This window comes from Helianthus annuus, chromosome 10 (genome assembly GCF_002127325.2).
Source record: "Helianthus annuus cultivar XRQ/B chromosome 10, HanXRQr2.0-SUNRISE, whole genome shotgun sequence".
In the NCBI taxonomy this organism is placed as follows: domain Eukaryota; kingdom Viridiplantae; phylum Streptophyta; class Magnoliopsida; order Asterales; family Asteraceae; genus Helianthus; species Helianthus annuus.
Genome location: NC_035442.2, coordinates 11934929 through 11954860, shown reverse-complemented (window position 1 = coordinate 11954860; position 19932 = coordinate 11934929). Strand labels below are relative to the sequence as shown.

Here is a 19932-nt window from a genome sequence, read left to right as displayed (position 1 = left end):
AATGAATTAATGATCAACTAATATTTTTTAAGGGAATATTTCACAGAATAGTAATCAAGTTTTAAAAGTGTTCTAATTAGGTTACTGGTGTCGTTTTTGTCATAATTAGATAACTTAACATTCAAATCGAGCCATGACTTTTTTTCCACGTGTCAAGAAAAAAATGGAGCATAAGATGTTGGGGTCGAATTATTTTAATATATGAAATTATATTTATTAAAAATAAAAACCATTTAATTACATTAAAAATTTAAAAAACAAGTTACAATCCACGTCATCACTTGACGTTAGCATCAAATAAAAGAGAAAAAAGAAACAAAAATCCACATCACCACGGTTATCTATGAAATAGATGAAAAAACCCTTAATTTTAATGAAGAATGAATGTTGAGTGATCTGATTTGAACACTTTTGAAACTTGAGTGACCTAATTGAAACACTTTTGAAACTTGGTTACTATTCTACAAAGTTACCCCTTTTTTTAACAGCAAATTTGGATCACTGACGGACCACTGGAGTATCATCGTGGCACCAGCGGAACCACCCGATCATATCCACTAATATGGCTCAAATAACTATTGTGATTTGCATGGGCTGAATTGCATAGCCACCACCCACATTGCATGTGTGACTGGTGTCAGGGACGGATCCAGCACATACATTTGTGACCCAGTAGAGCCTTATAGAATTTAGAGAAAATTAGTGAGAATTAAAAAGATTTTACTAAAAGGAAGTCATTAGAATAAAATCATAGATCCGCCACTGAATGGTCTGCTTGTAGAGGTGTGACGTAGCACCAAAAAAAGGGCAGATAACAAATTGAAATCCACAAATACCTCCACCGCACCAACAAAATGCTTGTTCGAACTACTTATTCTACAGCTAGAAGACTTGAAAGGATCATGTAAGAATACGGTCCGGAAAGTTACTAATCATATCAACCCCATTTTTGCGTTTTCCTCATACTTATGTTAATTTGGTGGCCGGTGTTAATCTTTTCGGTTCTCTACATTTTTTTAGAAGGGTTTCTTTATTTTGGATTTTAAAAGGTTATTTTTGTCATTACATAATTTTTTAAATGAAAGAGGTGATAGATGCAACTTTGGTTTTGAATTGGATATATAAATATGTAATTAAGTTTACAAGGAGATATATGCAAGACTTTGAAAAGGCCTACGACTCTTTAAATTGGAAGTTCCTTTTCCAAGTTATGGAGTATATGTCATTCCCGGTGAAGTGGATAGATTGGATAAAAGGATGTCTCCGGTCAGGGAGAGGGTCAGTGCTTGTGAACGGGTCGCCTTCTAAAGAATTTACGTACAAAAGGGGGCTACGGCAAGGGGATCCCTTATCCCCTTTCTTGTTCATTTTGGCCATGCAAGTTTTAGATATGTTCATGAGAAGGGCGGTGAGTCTCGGGTTATTTCATGGAATCCAAACCCCCAATGGTGGTCCTACCATTTCTCATCTCTGCTTTGCAGATGATGTTTTGTTTATAGGTGAATGGTCGGAGCACAACTTCGTGTATCTCAAGCATTTCCTTAGATGCCTCTTCCTTGTCACCGGTCTAAAAGTAAATTACAATAAAAGCAAAATTTATGGAGTAGGGGTCGACGAGATTGAAGTCCGGGCTATGGCTGAGATTCTTAAATGCGGTATTAGATCTTTCCCTTTCACGTATTTGGGAGTCCCTATTAGAGCTAACATGAAAAGGGCGTCGCACTGGCAACCGGTGGTTGACAAATTTCACAAGAAGCTTTCTGCTCGGAAAGCTAGGACCCTGTCTTTTGCATGTAGAGTTATTCTTGCCAAAGCGGTCCTTGGTAGCCTGCCCTCCTATTATCTGTCGCTTTTCCTTTCCCCTAAAGTGATAGTGAAAAAGCTGGAAAGCATTAGAAGGTCCTTTATTTGGGGGAAAACAAACCTGAGAAACAAAATTAATGGGGTTCAATGGGAGAGGATGGTCAAACCAAAAAAGTTGGGAGGATTCGGGATTGGGGGCATTAGAGCTTTTAACATTGCCATGCTTGCCATGTAACACCCCAGTGTTTCGGAAGTCAAAGTCAAAGTCAAGATTGAAGTCAAAGGAAGAAAAGATTGCTAATTGCGATCTGTCTCTCCCGGCTCAATTCCCGTTTTGACTTCTTTGACCATAGTTAGTCTATTTTATGTTTTTACGTTAGTTGTATTATGTGGAGTAATTAATTATAATCGCAGTAATCGAGGTACGTTTATCATTATGAATCGCTTTATGACTGTGAATAATAGGAAGTAACAATGCGATAAAGTCAACTACACGCTGATCGAACTAATCAACATCGCGCTCGCAACTCGAATAACGCATTTTGGTGATTAATATACGTGTATGTGTGCCTTATGTGTTACTTGTGCATGTTTATTTATGTTATGTGTGGTAATCAATCGAATCGCAATCGAACTCAATCACAATCGAATCGCAATCGCAAACCGAATACGAAATAGGGATACTTGTATGTTGATATAGTAGTTGCGATTAAAAGTAATTTGAAAAGGAAAACTCTATCGCATTCGCATCGCTCGCAATCGCAATCAAAATATCAAAAATCGTCGCACCGCGCACTTGAACCAAATGCCAGCCGGCCGGATTGCCATCCGACCGGGCTGCCATCCGACCTGTCATCCGGGTGTGGTGTCATCCGACCGACCCACCCTTTCCACTTTTGGAATCCTATAAATACCCATGTCACTTTCATTCTTTCCACTTTTGGCAAGTGACGTCCGACCAGCTCGTGTTCCTCACCTTTTGCTCAATTTCTCTCAATTCCGGTAAGATCTCGTCCTAAATCTTGTACTTTCTTGATCTACACGCACTCCTACACCTTTCTATCTTTTAAATCTTAAATTTTAACCGTGAAATCACCAAGATTCAAGGTGTTCTGGGATGACGTCATCATGTGTTCTTGAAGAACTTCATGTTTTGGCCTCAATCCACCAAGAACAATTTAGATCTACTCGATTTCCACATAAACAAACAAAGATCTTGCATAGATCTGAACATATTCAAGGTGAAAAAGGATTGAAAGATGGTTTCTAACTTTCTTTCAACTCTTTTACACTCAATGCACTCAAACCGATAGAATCGGATCTCGTTCTAACCTCTACTCGTTCTTAGTAATGTGTTGGCTCAAGATCTGGATCCTATCCACGAGGCCACCGATTTCGGGTTAATCAAGAACGACCGACTTAAACCGGTTAACTGGTTGAACATTGGGTGATTCCTATTCGGTCAGGTTACCAGGGTTGAGATGGGGTTCTGTTGGTTACCACGTTGTCAAAAGCGTCTCGATAAAACTACAAGCAATCAAAACAGCCAAGTGAAAGACGAACGGAACGACCAGCACGGAGTGCTATCCGACCGGACTACTGTTCGAACGAATGGCCATCCGAGCGGCTGGCCATCCGAACGGCTGACACTTTAGGTCCCACACTTAACCAACTGAAGTTGAGTGTTGAACGAATTGCTATCCGACCGGACTACCGTCCGACCGGATTACTCTTCGGATCATGAGATACTTGACTTTAACACTTAAACAATTTTCAACATGTTCAATGCACTAGGAATGCCACCCGACCGGACTGCTGTCCGATCGAGTGACAACCTGCGGTGAACTTGTTCTCACTGAAGTGTCAACCTATCGGATTGCTGTCCGATCGGACAACCGTCTGATCGACCGACCTGAAGGGTAGAGATACTTCAATGTTTTCAAATGCTTCAACAAAAACTTCAAAAGTCAAACCATCGTACACAAACACATCCTTCTCAAAGGAGGAAACAATCCACTTGAACAGTCATCCGACCGGACTGCCGTCTGACCGAACCACTGTCCGAGCGGATTGCCATCCGAGCGACCGGCTGTCCGATCAGACTACCATCCGATCGAACTACCATTCGACCCATCAACACTTGCTTTCGTTTCACAAGTCACTTATCGCCATGCTATTGTTCTATTTAGGCTAACCCTACTCTCAAGCGCTCCCTTCAATCCATCAACCACTGTGAGTATACTCGAACCCTTTTTGCTTTATGCACTTTTGGGTGTTACATACGTTACTTATACAAAATCACATCAAACACACTACGCAATACTTTTAACGCTAACCGTTACCGCATGTATTACGTGACTTAATGAATGCTTGTTTGTTATGATTACACATGGAATGTTGTCTACCTGCCTTAGCAACGATAGTACTATAGTTTGGACTCAGCACCCGTTCACACGGGGGTTGTTAAGGACAATTATTTGCATGGATTACAGTGGTGATCATGTATTACGAACTGCCTTGGGCAGTCAACCCGCAGTCATTGGTATCGATAGGTCCATGTCGATAATTAACATGCTTCGTTTTCCTCTGTGTACGTGCTGGTTATGCGTAAATATTTCGAACTCTATATGCTATTATCAAACTTGTATGCTCGCCTTTACACTATATGTATTGACTTTTATTTTAACGTATGTGACAGGTGTTTAGGATGCTTATCTGCTAGGAAAGCGAGGCTAGAATAAGTTTCTAGAGGCCAACAAATAGTTGTCTGTACAAATGAAATCAAGAGTCTCTAGAAGCAGATAAAAAATTGGGCAATTTGTTAAATCTGAGTTGTCGGAATAGAACTATTTGCCTAGATTTTGTCTGTAATAATTTGTTTACCTTTTGAGACATGGTATGGGACATGTTACTTTAAATTGATTGGTAATGATAATTGTTATGGAAACTTCTGGACAATCTGTTTCGCTCAGTGCCATGTCCCGATGATTCCGTCATCGGTTGGGGTGTGACAGATTGGTATCAGAGCCATAACTATAGGGAATTAGGCAAGACTGGATCTAGTCCGGGTCGATGTCTTAGAGACCAAGTCTATAGTTAGGACCCAATAGACCGACTCGTGTATGAGCTTACTGCTATTCTTCGTCATTCTCGCCTACGCTACACTATCACTGCACTCGAATTTTCAATAATAAAGAAGCGATTAAGTCGAGATTAGGTGTGAAAACCGCAAACTCTCGACTAAAATTTGCTTGATCAACCCGCATTTTACTTACCAACGGGGAAAATTATACCAAACCAGGAGTGAAATCCATATTTTGATGAATAATCTCCTCTATTTTATTAAAAATAGGAATGAAGTTGTTAAGCCAGGGGTGAGACCTAACCTTGATGACTTGTTCCGACCTTTACTTGGTTTTACAAAACTCTCACCAAAGCCTCGACGGACTCCAACGACCTGAAGTCACAATATGATCAGAGGGATGTGCGCCGGAAGCCCAAGAATTGAGGCAGAGGCCTAGTCCTGAAAGTCAAAATGTGTACGACAAGATCTTGAGAATAGTCGAATTGCTTTGGATAGTCAATGTCTAATAGCCGCAGACAATCTATTTCTCGATTTTTTTATGTGTTTTGATTTTGAGACCGCAACTGCTGACTCTGATGATTCATCGTTTTTATGTGTTTATACGTGTATTTACCTATTTATGTGTTTAAATTTTGGAAACTTATTCGATTTTTGCTCTCACTACGATCGACACACACAACCCGCATTGCTCTTCTATCTCAAAACGTTAACAAATCGTTACTACTATAAGGAAACGTCGTACGCTATGATGCTCGTTATACTATACGCTTGTGCTATACTAATCGCTACGCTAAACGCGATCGCTATATTCGAACGCTCGCAGACTTTGAATGATAGGTTTCTGTATTCTGACTGCCTCTGTGATTATATGCGTATGTGTTTCTGTGATTCTGTGCCTTACGTGCTTTTGTGCTTCTGTGCTTATGTGAATCTGTGATTATGTGCCTACGCGATTATGTGATATATGTTACCCTGCGTTCCTAAGCTTTAGTAAGTATTAGACGTGTGAGGTGAGATCCGATTATGATGTGTCTGAGGCCTATGACGATGTTTGTTGCAAACAATGTCAACTGGACCGTCATCAGGGTCCCATCACCCACTTTCTCGCCAAGAAAAGAGAGACAGACGTCTTGCTGCTATCATCGCTAAACAAGTAGCAAAAGCGGTGAGTGACGTCTACGAGAACGTCAGCAAATCATCTGAGGAGTCGAGAACCGAAGCTCCTAAAGCTACCCCCAAAGCTACCTTCAGTTTCAAGCAGTTCAAGGCTTGTGGGCCAAAGGAATTCACTGGCGAGAAAGGCCCTACAGCGTTGTTCCAATGGTTTGATTCCATTGAAGTCACCCAACGACAGAGCGATTGCCCTGACGATCTCCGCACTCTCAATGCTAATGGCGTCTTCCAGTCCCGCGCACTAGACTGGTGGACGGCCGAGAGAAACAAACGAGGGAACGATGCAGCATGCGGTCTGTCGTCGGACGAGCTTAAGGAGGTCATGCTGGAAGAATTTTGCCCTCCTCATGAACGCCATAAGTTAGAAGACGAATTCTGGCACATAAAGCAGAAGGATGGCGAAAACGCTGCTCTAACCGCTCGATTCAAGCAGCTCAGTATCATCTGCCCTGATCAAGTGAAGACTTCTGACATGGCAATCAAGAAGTATATCCGAGCCCTGCCTGACTGTGTTGCAGATTTCGTGCAAGCGGCTAAGACTAAGACGATCAAGGAGACCTACTTACTGGCTGCTGAAATCAACGACAAGCGGGTTAAGGCTAGTGTCTGGGATAAAACTTCGTAGCACCTGCATCATGCTACCACCGCCGCTCCAACTACCGAATCGCCGCTGCTCAACCGTCAAAGTCCTCACGCCGAAAGAAGAAGAACAACAGCAGCTCCAGCAACAAGAATTGTGCTGTCATTACCACTGCTGCTCCTCTCCAGGCCGTACCGGCCCAACAGCAGCATCATCACCGACCAGCACCAACTACTTATGCACCACCAGCAAACCGTGCATACACAGGCCCCCACCTGGTTTGCCCAACATGCTCTTATCATCATCCGGTGGGTCTCGCCTATCGCTTCTGCGCCCACTGCAACATGTACGGCCACTTTACTGTCAACTGCCGTACTGGCCCCCGCAACACCGCAGCTCCTGCCCCTGCTCATCAAGCTCTGCTCCCAGCCCCGCAAGGCCATCACGCGGCTCAGGCACCCGCGATCAACGCCCGAGTCTGCTTCGCATGTGGCGATCCATCCACTTTGCGAACATGTGCCCGAACAGGGTTGTGAAGCAAGAACCCCAACAGCAGCAGCAGCAGCCTCATCAGCAGCAGCAGCCACAGCAACAGCAGCAAGCAGCACGCGCTAGAACGTTCAACATCAATACGCGCCAAGCCCAGGCTGACAACAACGTGGTCAATGGTGCGTTCCTTGTGAATGGTATTTTTGCATCGTGTTTGTTTGATACTGGAGCCGATAATTCCTTTGTGTCGTTTGAATTCGAGAAGCTCCTTAGTCGTAAGCGCTTCCACCTCCCCTCAACGTTCGATGTAGAAGTCGCTACTGGAAGGACTATCGTCGTTAATTCTGTTCTCCGTGATTGTACTCTTGAGCTCAACAATCACATCTTCCCAATCGACCTTATTCCGATGCAACTCGGAAGCTTCGACGTCATAGTAGGCATGGACTTTCTTCGCGAAAACCATGCTGAAGTTGTGTGTTTTGACAAGATGATTCGATTTTCGCTCGCGAATTGTGATTTATTGTGTGTTTATGGCGAAACTGCTTCGAAAGGCCTCAAGCTCATGTCGTGTGTCCAAGCTAGCAAGTATCTCCGCAAGGAATACAGAGCTTTCTTGGCTAACATCGTAGTAGCTGAGAAGGAAAAGAAAAGGAAGACAGAAGTAAAAGACATCCCTGTGGTCCGTGAATTTCCTCAGGTGTTCCCTGATAATCTTCCTGGACTTCCGCCAAGTCGTGATATCGACTTTCGTATCGACCTCATTCCTAGAGCCAACCCTATTGCCAAAGCCCCTTATCGACTCGCACCGTCCGAAATGCGTGAACTCTCGAATCAGCTTCAGGAACTACTTGACAAAGGCTTCGTTCGCCCGAGCACCTCTCCTTGGGGCGCGCCAGTCCTCTTCTTCAAAAAGAAGGATGAGTCATTCAGGATGTGCATCGACTATCGAGAATTGAATAAGCTAACTATCAAGAACCGCTATCCCCTACCTCGCATTGACGATTTGTTTGATCAGCTACAAGGTGCTACGTGTTTCTCAAAGATCGATCTACGCTCAGGCTATCATCAGCTACGCATTCAAGAGGAGGATATACCCAAAACCGCTTTTCGCACTCGCTACGGCCACTATGAGTTCGTTGTTATGCCTTTTGGTTAAACCAACGCACTCGCGGTTTTTATGGATCTGATGAATCGCGTGTGTAAACCATATCTTGACCGTTTTGTCATCGTGTTCATCGACGATGTCTTGATCTATTCCAAATCGAAGGCCGAACACGCGCAACATCTACGTTTGGTTCTCGAACTACTCCAGGGGAACCGACTCTATGCTAAGTTCTCCAAGTGTGAATTCTGGCTAGAGGAGATTCAGTTTCTGGGTCACATCGTAAATAGTCAAGGTATTCACATTGATCCCGCAAAGATTGAAGTAGTTAAGAGTTGGATTACACCTAAGAACCCGTCTGAAGTCCGTTCATTTCTCGGATTAGCAGGCTATTATCGACGATTTATCGAAGGATTCTCAAAGATCGTTGTGCCGCTTACCGCTCTCACGCATAAAGACAAGCCTTTTGTTTGGGGAACTGAACAAGAGTCTGCCTTTCAAACCCTCAAGCATATGCTCTACAATGCTCCTGTTCTCACATTTCCCGATGGAAAGGACGACTTCATTGTCTATTGTGATGCTTCCAACCTTGGTCTTGGTTGTGTCCTCATGCAACGGGACAAGGTTATAGCCTACGCGTCTCGACAGCTCAAGATCCACGAGAAGAACTATACAACCCATGATCTCGAGCTAGGCGCGGTTATTTTTGCGTTAGAGATTTGGTGACACTACCTATATGGTACAAAGTGTACGATCTTCACCGATCATAGGAGCCTACAACATATCTTTGATCAGAAAGAACTTAATATGCGTCAACGTCGATGGGTAGAACTTCTCAACGATTACGACTGTGAGATTCGTTATCACCCAGGCAAAGCAAATGTCGTTGCCGACGCTCTCAACAGACAGAGTTATTTGCTCAGCATTCGCGATACCCAAGCTCAATACGATCTCGAAACCCTCATCCGCGAAGCCCAGCATGTCTGTTTTAATGAACGCACCCTGAAGAAGGAACGAATCTATCACGATGGAGCTCAACTGGTGAATAAATCAAATGGGATATTCCATTTCCTGGACTGAATTTGGATCCCTAAGCGGACCAATTTGCGACAGATTTTGATGGACGAATCCCACAAATCCCGGTATTCTATTCATCCCGGAGCCAACAAAATGTACCAGGATCTTCGTTACAAGTACTGGTGGCCGGGTATGAAAAGGGATATTGCTCTCTACGTGGGGAAGTGCCTGACTTGTGTAAGGGTTAAGGCTGAACATCAAAGACCCTCTGGCTTACTTGAACAACCCCCAATCCCCATGTGGAAGTGGGATAGTATAGCTATGGACTTCATAACAAAGCTTCCACACACGTCATCAGGTCACGACAGCATTTGGGTTGTTGTTGATCATTTAACCAAATCAGCCCACTTTTTGCCAATACGGGAAGACTACAAGGTAAAACGATTAGCCCGAATCTACACCGACGAGATCATTTGTAATCACGGGACGCCTCGCGACATCATCTCTGACCGTGACGCTCGGTTTACCTTGCGACTGTGGGAAACATTTCAACCTGCTCTCGATACTACGCTTAATCTGAGCACCGCATTCCATCCTCAAACCGACGGTCAGACTGAAAGAAAGATTCGTACTCTTGAAGACATGCTCCGTTCGTGTGTTATAGACTTCGGTGGTAATTGGGACAAATACCTACCGTTAGTCGAATTCTCGTATAACAACAGCTATCATACCAGCATCCAAATGGCACCATTCGAGGCTTTATATGGAAGAAGATGTTGATCGCCTATTGTGTGGCACGAGATCGGTCACTCGCAACTAACCGGTCCCGAGCTATTGCAAGAAACGACTGACAAAGTCCTCCAAATTCGAGACAACTTGTTGAAAGCTCGAAGTCGACAGAAAAGTTACGCCGATAGACGACGCAAGCCCCTTGAATTTGACGTTGGCGACTACGTACTCCTAAAGGTATCACCTTGGAAGGGTGTGGTCAGATTCGGCAAGAAAGGGAAACTAGCACCTCGTTATGTTGGACCTTTTAAGATTCTGGAAAGGATCGGAAAAGTCGCCTACAGACTCGAGCTACCGGAGGAACTCAGTAATGTCCACCCGACTTTCCATGTGTCAAACCTCCGAAAGTGCCTGGCTGAGCATGATTTAATTGTACCTCTCGATGACCTCCAAATAAACGAAACACTACACTTTGTGGAGAAACCTGTCGAAATCATGGATCGCCAAAGCAAGCAGCTCAGACGCTCGCGCATTCCTATTGTGAAAGTCCGATGGGAAGGCAAACGAGGCGCAGAGTTCACTTGGGAACTCGAAAGCGACATAAAGACAAAGTACCCACAGTTGTTTGTTACGGCTTCAACCTAATTTCGGGACGAAATTCCCTCAACTAGGGGAAGCTGTAACACCCCAGTGTTTCGGAATTCAAAGTCAAAGTCAAGATTGAAGTCAAACGAAGAAAAGATTGCTAATTGCGATCTGTCTCTCCCGGCTCAATTCTTGTTTTGACTTCTTTGACCATAGTTAGTCTATTTTGTGTTTTTACGTTAGTTGTATTATGTGGAGTAATTAATTATAATCGCAGTAATCGAGGTATGTTTATCATTACAAATCGCTTTACGACTGTGAATAATAGGAAGTAACAATGCGATAAAGTCAACTAAACGCTGATCGAACTAATCAACATCGCGCTCGCAACTCGAATTACGCATTTTGGTGATTAATATACGTGTGTGTGTGCCTTATGTGTTACTTGTGCATGTTTTGTTATGTGTGGTAATCAATCGAATCGCAATCGAACTCAATCGCAATCGAATCGCAATCGCAAACCGAATACGAAATAGGGATACTTGTATGTTGATATAGTAGTTGGGATTAAAAGTAATTTGAAAATGAAAACTCTATCGCATTCGCATCGCTCGCAATCGCAATCGAAATATCAAAAATCGTTGCACCGCGCACTTGAACCAGATGCCAACCGGCCGGATTGCCATCCGACCGGGCTGCCATCCGGTCGGTGTGCCATCCGACCTGTCATCCGGGTGTGGTGTCATCCGACCGACCCACCGTTTCCACTTTTGGAATCCTATAAATACCCATGTCACTTTCATTCTTTCCACTTTCGGCAAGTGACGTCCGACCAGCTCGTGTTCCTTACCTTTTGCTCAATTTCTCTCAATTCCGGTAAGATCTCGTCCTAAATCTTGTACTTTCTTGATCTACACGCACTCCTACACCTTTCTATCTTTTAAATCTTAACTTTTAACCGTGAAATCACCAAGATTCAAGGTGTTCTAGGATGACGTCATCATGTGTTCTTGAATAACTTCATGTTTTGGCCTCAATCCACCAAGAACAACTTAGATCTACTCGATTTCCACATAAACAAACAAAGATCTTGCATAGATTTGAACATATTCAAGGTGAAAAAGGATTGAAAGATGGTTTCTAACTTTCTTTCAACTCTTTTACACTCAATGCACTCAAACCGATAGAATCGGATCTCTTTCTAACCTCTACTCGTTCTTAGTAATGTGTTGGCTCAAGATCTGGATCATATCCACGAGGCCACCGATTTCGGGTTAATCAAGAACGACCGACTTAAATCGGTTAACTGGTTGAACATTGGGTGATTCCTGTTCGGTCAGGTTACCAGGGTCGAGATGGGGTTCTGTTGGTTACCACGTTGTCAAAAGAGTCTCGATAAAACTACAAGCAATCAAAATGGCCAAGTGAATGACGAACGGAACGACCAGCACGGAGTGCTATCCGACCGGACTACTGTTCGAACCGGTCCCACACTTAACCAACTAAAGTTGAGTGTTGAACGAATTGCTATCCGACCGGACTACCGTCCGACCGGATTACTCTTCGGATCATGAGATAGTTGACTTTAACACTTAAAATATTTTCAACATGTTCAATGCACTAGGAATGCCACCCGACCGGACTGCTGTCCGATCGAGTGACAACCTGCGGTGAACTTGTTCTCACTGAAGTGTCAACCTATCGGATTGCTGTCTGATCGGACAACAGTCCGATCGACCGACCTGAAGGGTAGAGATACTTCAATGTTTTCAAATGCTACAACAAAAACGTCAAAAGTCAAACCATCATACACAAACACATCCTTCTCAAAGGAGGAAACAATCCACTCGAACAGCCATCCGACCGGACTGCCGTCCGACCGGACCACTGTCCGAGCGGATTGTCATCCGACCGACCGGCTGTCCGATCGGACTATCATCCGATCGAACCGCCATTCGACCCATCAACACTTGCTTTCGTTTCACGAGTCACTTATCGCTATGCTATCGTTCTATTCAGGCTAACCCTACTCTCAAGCGCTCCCTTCAATCCATCAACCGCTGTGAGTATACTCGAACCGTTTTTGCTTTATGCACTTTTGGGTGTTACATACGTTACTTATACAAATTCACATCAAACACACTACGCAATACTTTTAACGCTAACCGTTACCGCATGTATTACATGACTTAATGAATGCTTGTTTGTTATATTTACACATGGAATGTTGTCTACCTGCCTTAGCAACGATAGTACTATAGTTTGGACTCTGCACCCGTTCACACGGGGGTTGTTAAAGACAATTATTTGCATGGATTACAGTGGTGATCATGTATTACGAACTGCCTTGGGCAGTCAACCCGCAGTCATTGGTATCGATAGGTCCATGTCGATAATTAACATGCTTCGTTTTCCTCTGTGTACGTGCTGGTTATGCGTAAATATTTCGAACTCTGTATGCTATTATCAAACTTGTATGCTCGCCTTTACACTATGTGTATTGACTTTTATTTTAACGTATGTGACAGGTGTTTAGGATGCTTATCTGCTAGGAAAGCGAGGCTAGAATAAGTTTCTAGAGGTCAACAAATAGTTGTCTGTACAAATGAAATCAAGAGTCTCTAGAAGCAGATAAACAATTGGGCAATTTGTAAAACCTGAGTTGTCGGAATAGAACTATTTGCCTAGATTTTGTCTGTAATAATTTGTTTACCTTTTGAGACATGGTATGGGACATGTTACTTTAAATTGATTGGTAATGATAATTGTTATGGAAACTTCTGGACAATCTGTTTCGCTCAGTGCCAAGCCCCGATGATTCCGCCATCGGTTGGGGTGTGACATGCCAAGTGGTGGTTGAGGTATAAGGATGACCCGAGTCAACTGTGGGCTTCGGTTATATATGCTTATCACTCTTCAGGCCATGGTGAAAAGCTTATTTCGAACAAAAAGTCCATCCCGGGGGTTTGGAAGGATATTGATTCAGTGGACGGAATCCTCTCAAAGGATGGTATATTAATCAGCGAGAAACTCAAGGTGACGGTGGGAGACGGAAATAATACAAGGTTTTGGAAAGACGCATGGATAACTAATCAGCCGCTTAAGATGGTTTACCCGGATTTATTCCGTATCGCTAAGCATAAAGACGCTACTGTGGCAGCTAACTGGCAGGGGACCGAGGTAAATCCTATCTGGGCTTGGGAATGGAGCAAAAATCCGACGTCGACATCCGAATGGGAACATCTAGCTGACCTTACATCAGTGCTCGCTGAAAAGGGTTTAAAGGACGGTAAAGATTGCTGGAAATTGGATAACGAAGAAGGAGTCCCATTCTCGGTTAAGGCTATTCGGAAGGAGATAAACAAACAGGGACAGGATCTATTGGGTGGGCCGGAATTCAAGTAGAACGCTTGGGCCCCTTTAAAAGCAAACTATTTTATTTGGAGAACTCTCATGGGAAGGATTGCCACCAAAAACGAATTACAGAAACGTGGAATCGGCATTCCGGATATGTTTTGTGCTACTTGCGGTTTCGAAGAGGAGAACACCAATCATCTCTTTGCTAAGTGTGTGACGGCTCGTTGTATTCTTTATATATATATATATAAAGAGTTGGTTGCCGTTAAAAAAAAAAACCTAAAAGTTTGTTTTGTACTAGAAGGTCGTTTAATAAGGATATTTATTGATTTAACAATAATGCATGGCTGATTCTAAACACACCCCCTTCCTCCTGATTATACCTCTCTTGTGAGAGGAAAACTGCCGATCCCACGTGGGTCCCACCTATAAGTATGTGAGAGGAAGAGGGTGTAAAAAGTAATTAGAGGGGTGTAGAAAGTTGCACCCTAATGCATCCATGAGTTGATCGTGTGACTGCATAATCATATTCCGCTATATTTGACATGCACAAACTAGATTTATGAAACTGGAGGGTATGGAGAGCCCCATCCTCAAGAGGATGGGCCGTCACGTCGGCGCCACGTAGGAGTGGCTTGGAGGGGATGGACCTAGGGGGTGGGGGATGAACCCCTTTATGTATATATATGTATGTATGTATGTATGTATAGGTATATGTGAGAGGCAAGAGGAGAAAGGAGGCCCGGCTACCCCGGCTGTAGGGTGCCGGTTGTGCCGAGCCGAGCCCAGGGGGCGGTGTGGGGGACTGGCGCCGGTCCTAGCCGGGCCTCAGCCAGCCCCCATACCCTTTAGTCTGAAAATACAACAAAAGAGGCTAACCTCATTTATGGAATTGCGACCGCATTAAATTTAGTTATTGAATTGACTTGAAAAATCAATAATTTTGAAAAATCAATAATTTAAACTTATTGTTCCAAATTTCTTAGAAAAATGAGTTTTATATTTTATAGGTAACATGTGTATGGGTTCAGAGAGTGCCGAATTCCTAGTCAGTAATGTTAGTGCGGAGCTGGATCATATCGACACTATAAATGAAATGAAGGTTCTCAAATGGCTGCACTGGATTCCTAAAAAAGTAAATTGTTTTCTATGGCGGGTTGTACTCGATAGAATAGCAACTAAAGAAGCACTCTAGATTCGTCGCATTCAATTACCCTCCACGAACTGTGTTCTCTGTAATAATGCGACGGAATCGGTCAACCATCTTCTTGTGACTTGTGATACGGCTCAGCAGGTATGGATTATAATCTTTTCAATGGCTGAAAATACCTTTACCGCGTTATATATTGAGTGTGGTACAACTGCTGGAACTCATTGATTCTTACAAATGTCAAAAGAAAATAAAAAGGTCAGTGTATGCAGTAGTAGCGGCAACTTCTTGGAACATATGGATAATGAGGAATGATATCATCTTCAAACAAAAATCTCACACGATCGCAAAACTGATTGGAGACATCAAAGCAATCTCGTACACTTGGGTCAAGAATCGGGCGGGGCTCTCTGAAATAGTATGGGAGAAATGGAGGAGTTTTAGTTTTTCAACCTTCCCTTTGTAGTAGATTAGTCATGTTTCATTGTTCCATTTCTTTTCTTGTTTGTGTTGTTCTTGAGCACCGTGCTTACGTTTTATAAAATTTCCGCCCTTTTTCAAAAAAAAAAAAAACATGTCTGCAATATAAGTGGTAATATTTAAGTTCGAGGTTAATTAAATATAAAATATATTTTAAGACCATCTGTAATAGTTAATGACATCTAAGAGGCCTTTTTTACATCAGCCTTATAACACTCTTTCAAATACTATAGAATAGTTAATACCTTATACCTCCATTAATGCTCATTTCATTAATTATTTTCTAAAACGAGTTGTATATTTTATTGGCCATGAGTGTGTAATGTAGTAATATTAAAGTTGAGGGTTGTATATAGTTGTCAAAGCTATTACGAAAACTGGTAGGTGTCCTTTTCTCAATGTGTTATTGTGTATATTTTTTGACATTTTCGGTGTTACTTGTTAAACCACATAAATAAATAAATAAATAAATAATATCCCTTGGTCACCTCTAGACGCACAAGTTTTGGTCGCCATCAACCCTAAAACGATTGTTTATGTAAGGCACGGTTTTCATAGTAAAAATATGTTATTTAACTCGTAATTTTGGCTGTTCACTGATTTACAGTCTCATATTTATAAAGTGGATAATATCAATATTATTTTGATTTGAATAAAAAATGACATTTAAAAAAATTAAGTATATGATAGTTGAGGCTCCAATAAAAAGGACATTTTTTCGTGAGAAGTGTGAGAAGGTATAGGAATTAACATGTGGGTATCATGTTTTAGACTTAGTCATGATGTTTTGGGTTGTTGTGTCAAGAAAAACACCAAACATAACAATTTAAAATATAATGCAACGTATTATGGGAGTGAAATTTAACCGACAATACAATTCATCAGTTTCACCCGAGTTTGATATAAGTGACCGGTTCAAGCATGAATAACAATATTTACCAAACCCGTGTTTTATAAGGTTTTCCATATTCATATTCAGTTCTTAAAACATTGTTAGTAGATTTCTCCCATTACTCATTATTATATATATAATTAAACAAGTTGTTAGCTACAATAAAAATAAATTGATTTATTAGTGACTCACAAACATAATAAAATCAATCTATGTGGAATACACATAATATATGATGCTTTTGATGTATGGATAATATGTATAAAATACATTAAGTGTTTAATGACCTTCACATATTTTATCCATCTATTTGTCAAATATCACTGTTATATTAAAGAAACTACGAATAAATTTTTATTTTTTATATTCCGACATTATTATTACTTATATTAATTTGCATACAGTAGCGTTTTCTTTAATTTTTATTTTCTTTAAATAGGTAAATAAAATCGTTGAAAATGGAGTAATTTTTTTTTGTATAGCCATGACGAACCGAAGCAATTTTGACCGAACAACAACCGCTACTGCTATTGTTATTACCGGAACCGATAAAAGAACATGGCTATTTCAAAGTAAATTAAAGTTTTCGACCGATGTAAAGCACGTCAATATTCATTTGGGTCGAGTACTATGTTGAAGAGAATCAATGATGTCTGGACAACATCAGTATTGATGCCGGTGATCATTTGTATCTTTTTCAATTACTATACCAAATCCTGGTATTTAAATACTATAAATTAGCAACTTACTTATGCATATATGTATTGTACATGATGCTTTGGGAGTTTTTCAAAAATAATTTTGAAATTTTCATTTCTAACTCTAAAGTTTACATATTTGGCAAATTAGGTTTAAAGTTTCAATCTTAGGTAATTTAACCCTTTGATTAATTTGATATTTCACTTTTAATTCTAAAGTTTCCATCTTTTGCAATTAACCCCTTTGATTTTTTTTGCTTTTAACACAAAGTTTTTCATCTTTTTCAGTTTAACCCCAACACGTTTTTACTTTCAATTTTGATCCCTTAGACTTTTCATCTTTCGTAAATTTTCCGTTTAACGTTTCGTTCTAAATTTCCCGAGTTAACACCTCGCAATGTGCATGTGGGGTTCAATGTTTTTTCATCTACTTTTCCCGTTTGACAGGCCCATCGCAGCGCGTCTATTTTTCCTGCTTGACGCTGGTCAGAAATCGACTTAGTTATTCTTTTTTATGTTTTACACACAGGCTCGTGATTATGTAAGAAACATTTGTATTTCATCTAATACGATTATAACTAAAGAATCTCCGCGGGTGGTAATTCTAGTTGTAACAATATTGTAACTCACCAAAACTGATATCGATCGGAAGCCTTTCACGAGACGTGGGATATCCCACTAGTTACTATTTTAACAAACAATGATTCAATTTGGATATTCTATAAAATAAACGTACACACATATATAACCCTGAATAAACAAATAAAAAATAAAATAATATATAGGACTGAAAAGCTATTAAGCAAATAAAAAAATAAAATAATATATAGGACTGAAAAGCTATTATTTGGATTCTAATAAAGCGACCGGAGACTTCAACTCCGGCGAACACATCCTCGGCAAAATATGAAGACCCAAAACATCATGTCCCGGCGGCGTTTCCACCACCCACAACCGCGGTGGTTCCACTACCACATCCACCACCACAATCCCCACCCCCTTTTCACCCACAACACACACTCTACCACCACCGGCGGCAATATACTCCGCCCCTTTCAACCTCTCATCCACCACTACCTCCGACCACTTATCCCCATCTTCATTGTACCTTCTCAACACCCCTCTTGACTCATCCACCACATACATGGTTTCTTCATCCATCGCCGCCGTTGGTCCCCTCCAACCACCCAACATCCCCACCGGCATCTCCGCCCACTCGTCGGAATCAAGATTGTATACAAACCCTTCTTTTGCATAGTCACCTTTCACATTTACCATACAAAGCTTCCCTTTCCATCCTACTGCGTCAATGGCTTCTCTACATAGCTTTGACTGCTTCAAAGATTGCATTTTTTCCCATTTCCCATATGGGTTTTCATCTAAAGATTCACTTTTTTGCTTCAAATTGTTCAAAGATTGAATCTTTTCACAATTCCCATATGGGGTTTCATCTAAAGATTCGGTTTTTAGCTTTGAATGGTTCAAAGACTGAATCTTTTCACAATACCCATCTGTTTTTTCATCTAAAGATTGAATCTTTTCACAATACCCATCTGGGTTTTCATCTAAAGATTCACTTTTTAGCTTCAAATGGTTCAAAGATTGAATCTTTTCATCAAAAGATTCATTTTCTAGCTTCAAATGTGTTAAAGATTGAATCTTTTCATCAAAAGATTCACTTTTTCGAACCACCCATTTCTCAACGGAGCGAGCCACCGTCTCTGTGTAGTGAGAACCAATTCCGCTAGCAACAACCACCGTATCTTGCAAAGCTCCGGCGGCGCACCACCGTCGTGGGGTGGAGAGTGGAGGACAAGATGACCAAGTGTTGGATAATGGGTTAAATATTAAAGGGTGTGGAAAGGCCGGAACCGGTAAACTCTGGTGAACGGCGGTGGCGGCGATGAGAACAAGGTTGCCGGAGACAGAAACCGATTGAATGGAAAAATTCCGGGACATGAACGACGGATGCCGGAGGGACAGGTGGCGGAGATAGGGCGGTAGCAGCGGAGATTTGACGGTGATCCATTTGGAAGAAATAGGGTCAAAGGAGAAAAGTTTGACCATTTGACCGCCGTCAACGGCGGAGTTGGTGGGTAGAGAGAGAGTGTAAAGTGACCGGAAAGGTGGGAAGGTGACGGTGTAGATGAGGCGGCGCCATGACCGGCAAACGGAGTATAGGGCGGAGGGAGAGATGAGAGAGAGACAAAGTTGGGCTATGTGATCCGGCAGCCCTGGTAGTAGAGAGTGGTGGTCGTCGGAGAGTTTACGGTGTTTGGCGGTGGGGGTAGTGGTGGCGCGTGTTTGATTGGCCATATAATATTTTTTTAGGTGGGTGCAAAAGGTTTGTGGTTGATGAAGCTTAAAAAGGAGTGGTTGTTTAATGTTTAGATAAAATGATGACAAAAAGTGTTATAAATTTTTTTAATAGATTATCTTAAAAAAAAAACAATAAAAAAAAACATTATATAGCCGGTTCGTATATTTAATTTAATTTAATTATTACGAGATGTATAATATCCAAACTGTTTTTTATTGCATGTTTATATTGAAAATTTATAATAGACACGTGAATAAATGCTTTAAAATTATATTAGTAAATGAAAAATATATGGAACTGGATGCCCTTACAAAAAGTTATTTTGATTTAGTAATACTAAAAGGCTAAAAAAGAAGTACAATTTGTAAAAGGAACTATTTAAAGAAAAAAAGCTAAAAGGCAGGAGATCAAGAATAAAAGGCAAAAGTTGGATCTTGAGACTTGAATATGAACAAAACCTAGCCCCCCTAGA

The 19932-nt window shown here is 41.6% G+C and overlaps 1 protein-coding gene across 1 annotated transcript; it reads right to left on the bottom strand.

Moving 5' to 3' along the window:
- Positions 1 to 17841: 17841 nt before the first annotated feature.
- LOC110883999 (F-box/kelch-repeat protein SKIP25-like) lies at positions 17842 to 19583 on the bottom strand. Its single transcript, XM_035979098.1, has 2 exons — positions 18694 to 19583; positions 17842 to 18651 (listed from the first exon to the last, which is right to left on the bottom strand). The coding sequence occupies exons 1-2, from the start codon at positions 19454 to 19456 to the stop codon at positions 17984 to 17986; spliced, it is 1431 nt and encodes a 476-aa protein (XP_035834991.1). The 5' UTR covers positions 19457 to 19583; the 3' UTR covers positions 17842 to 17983.
- Between the last annotated feature and the right edge of the window lie 349 nt (positions 19584 to 19932).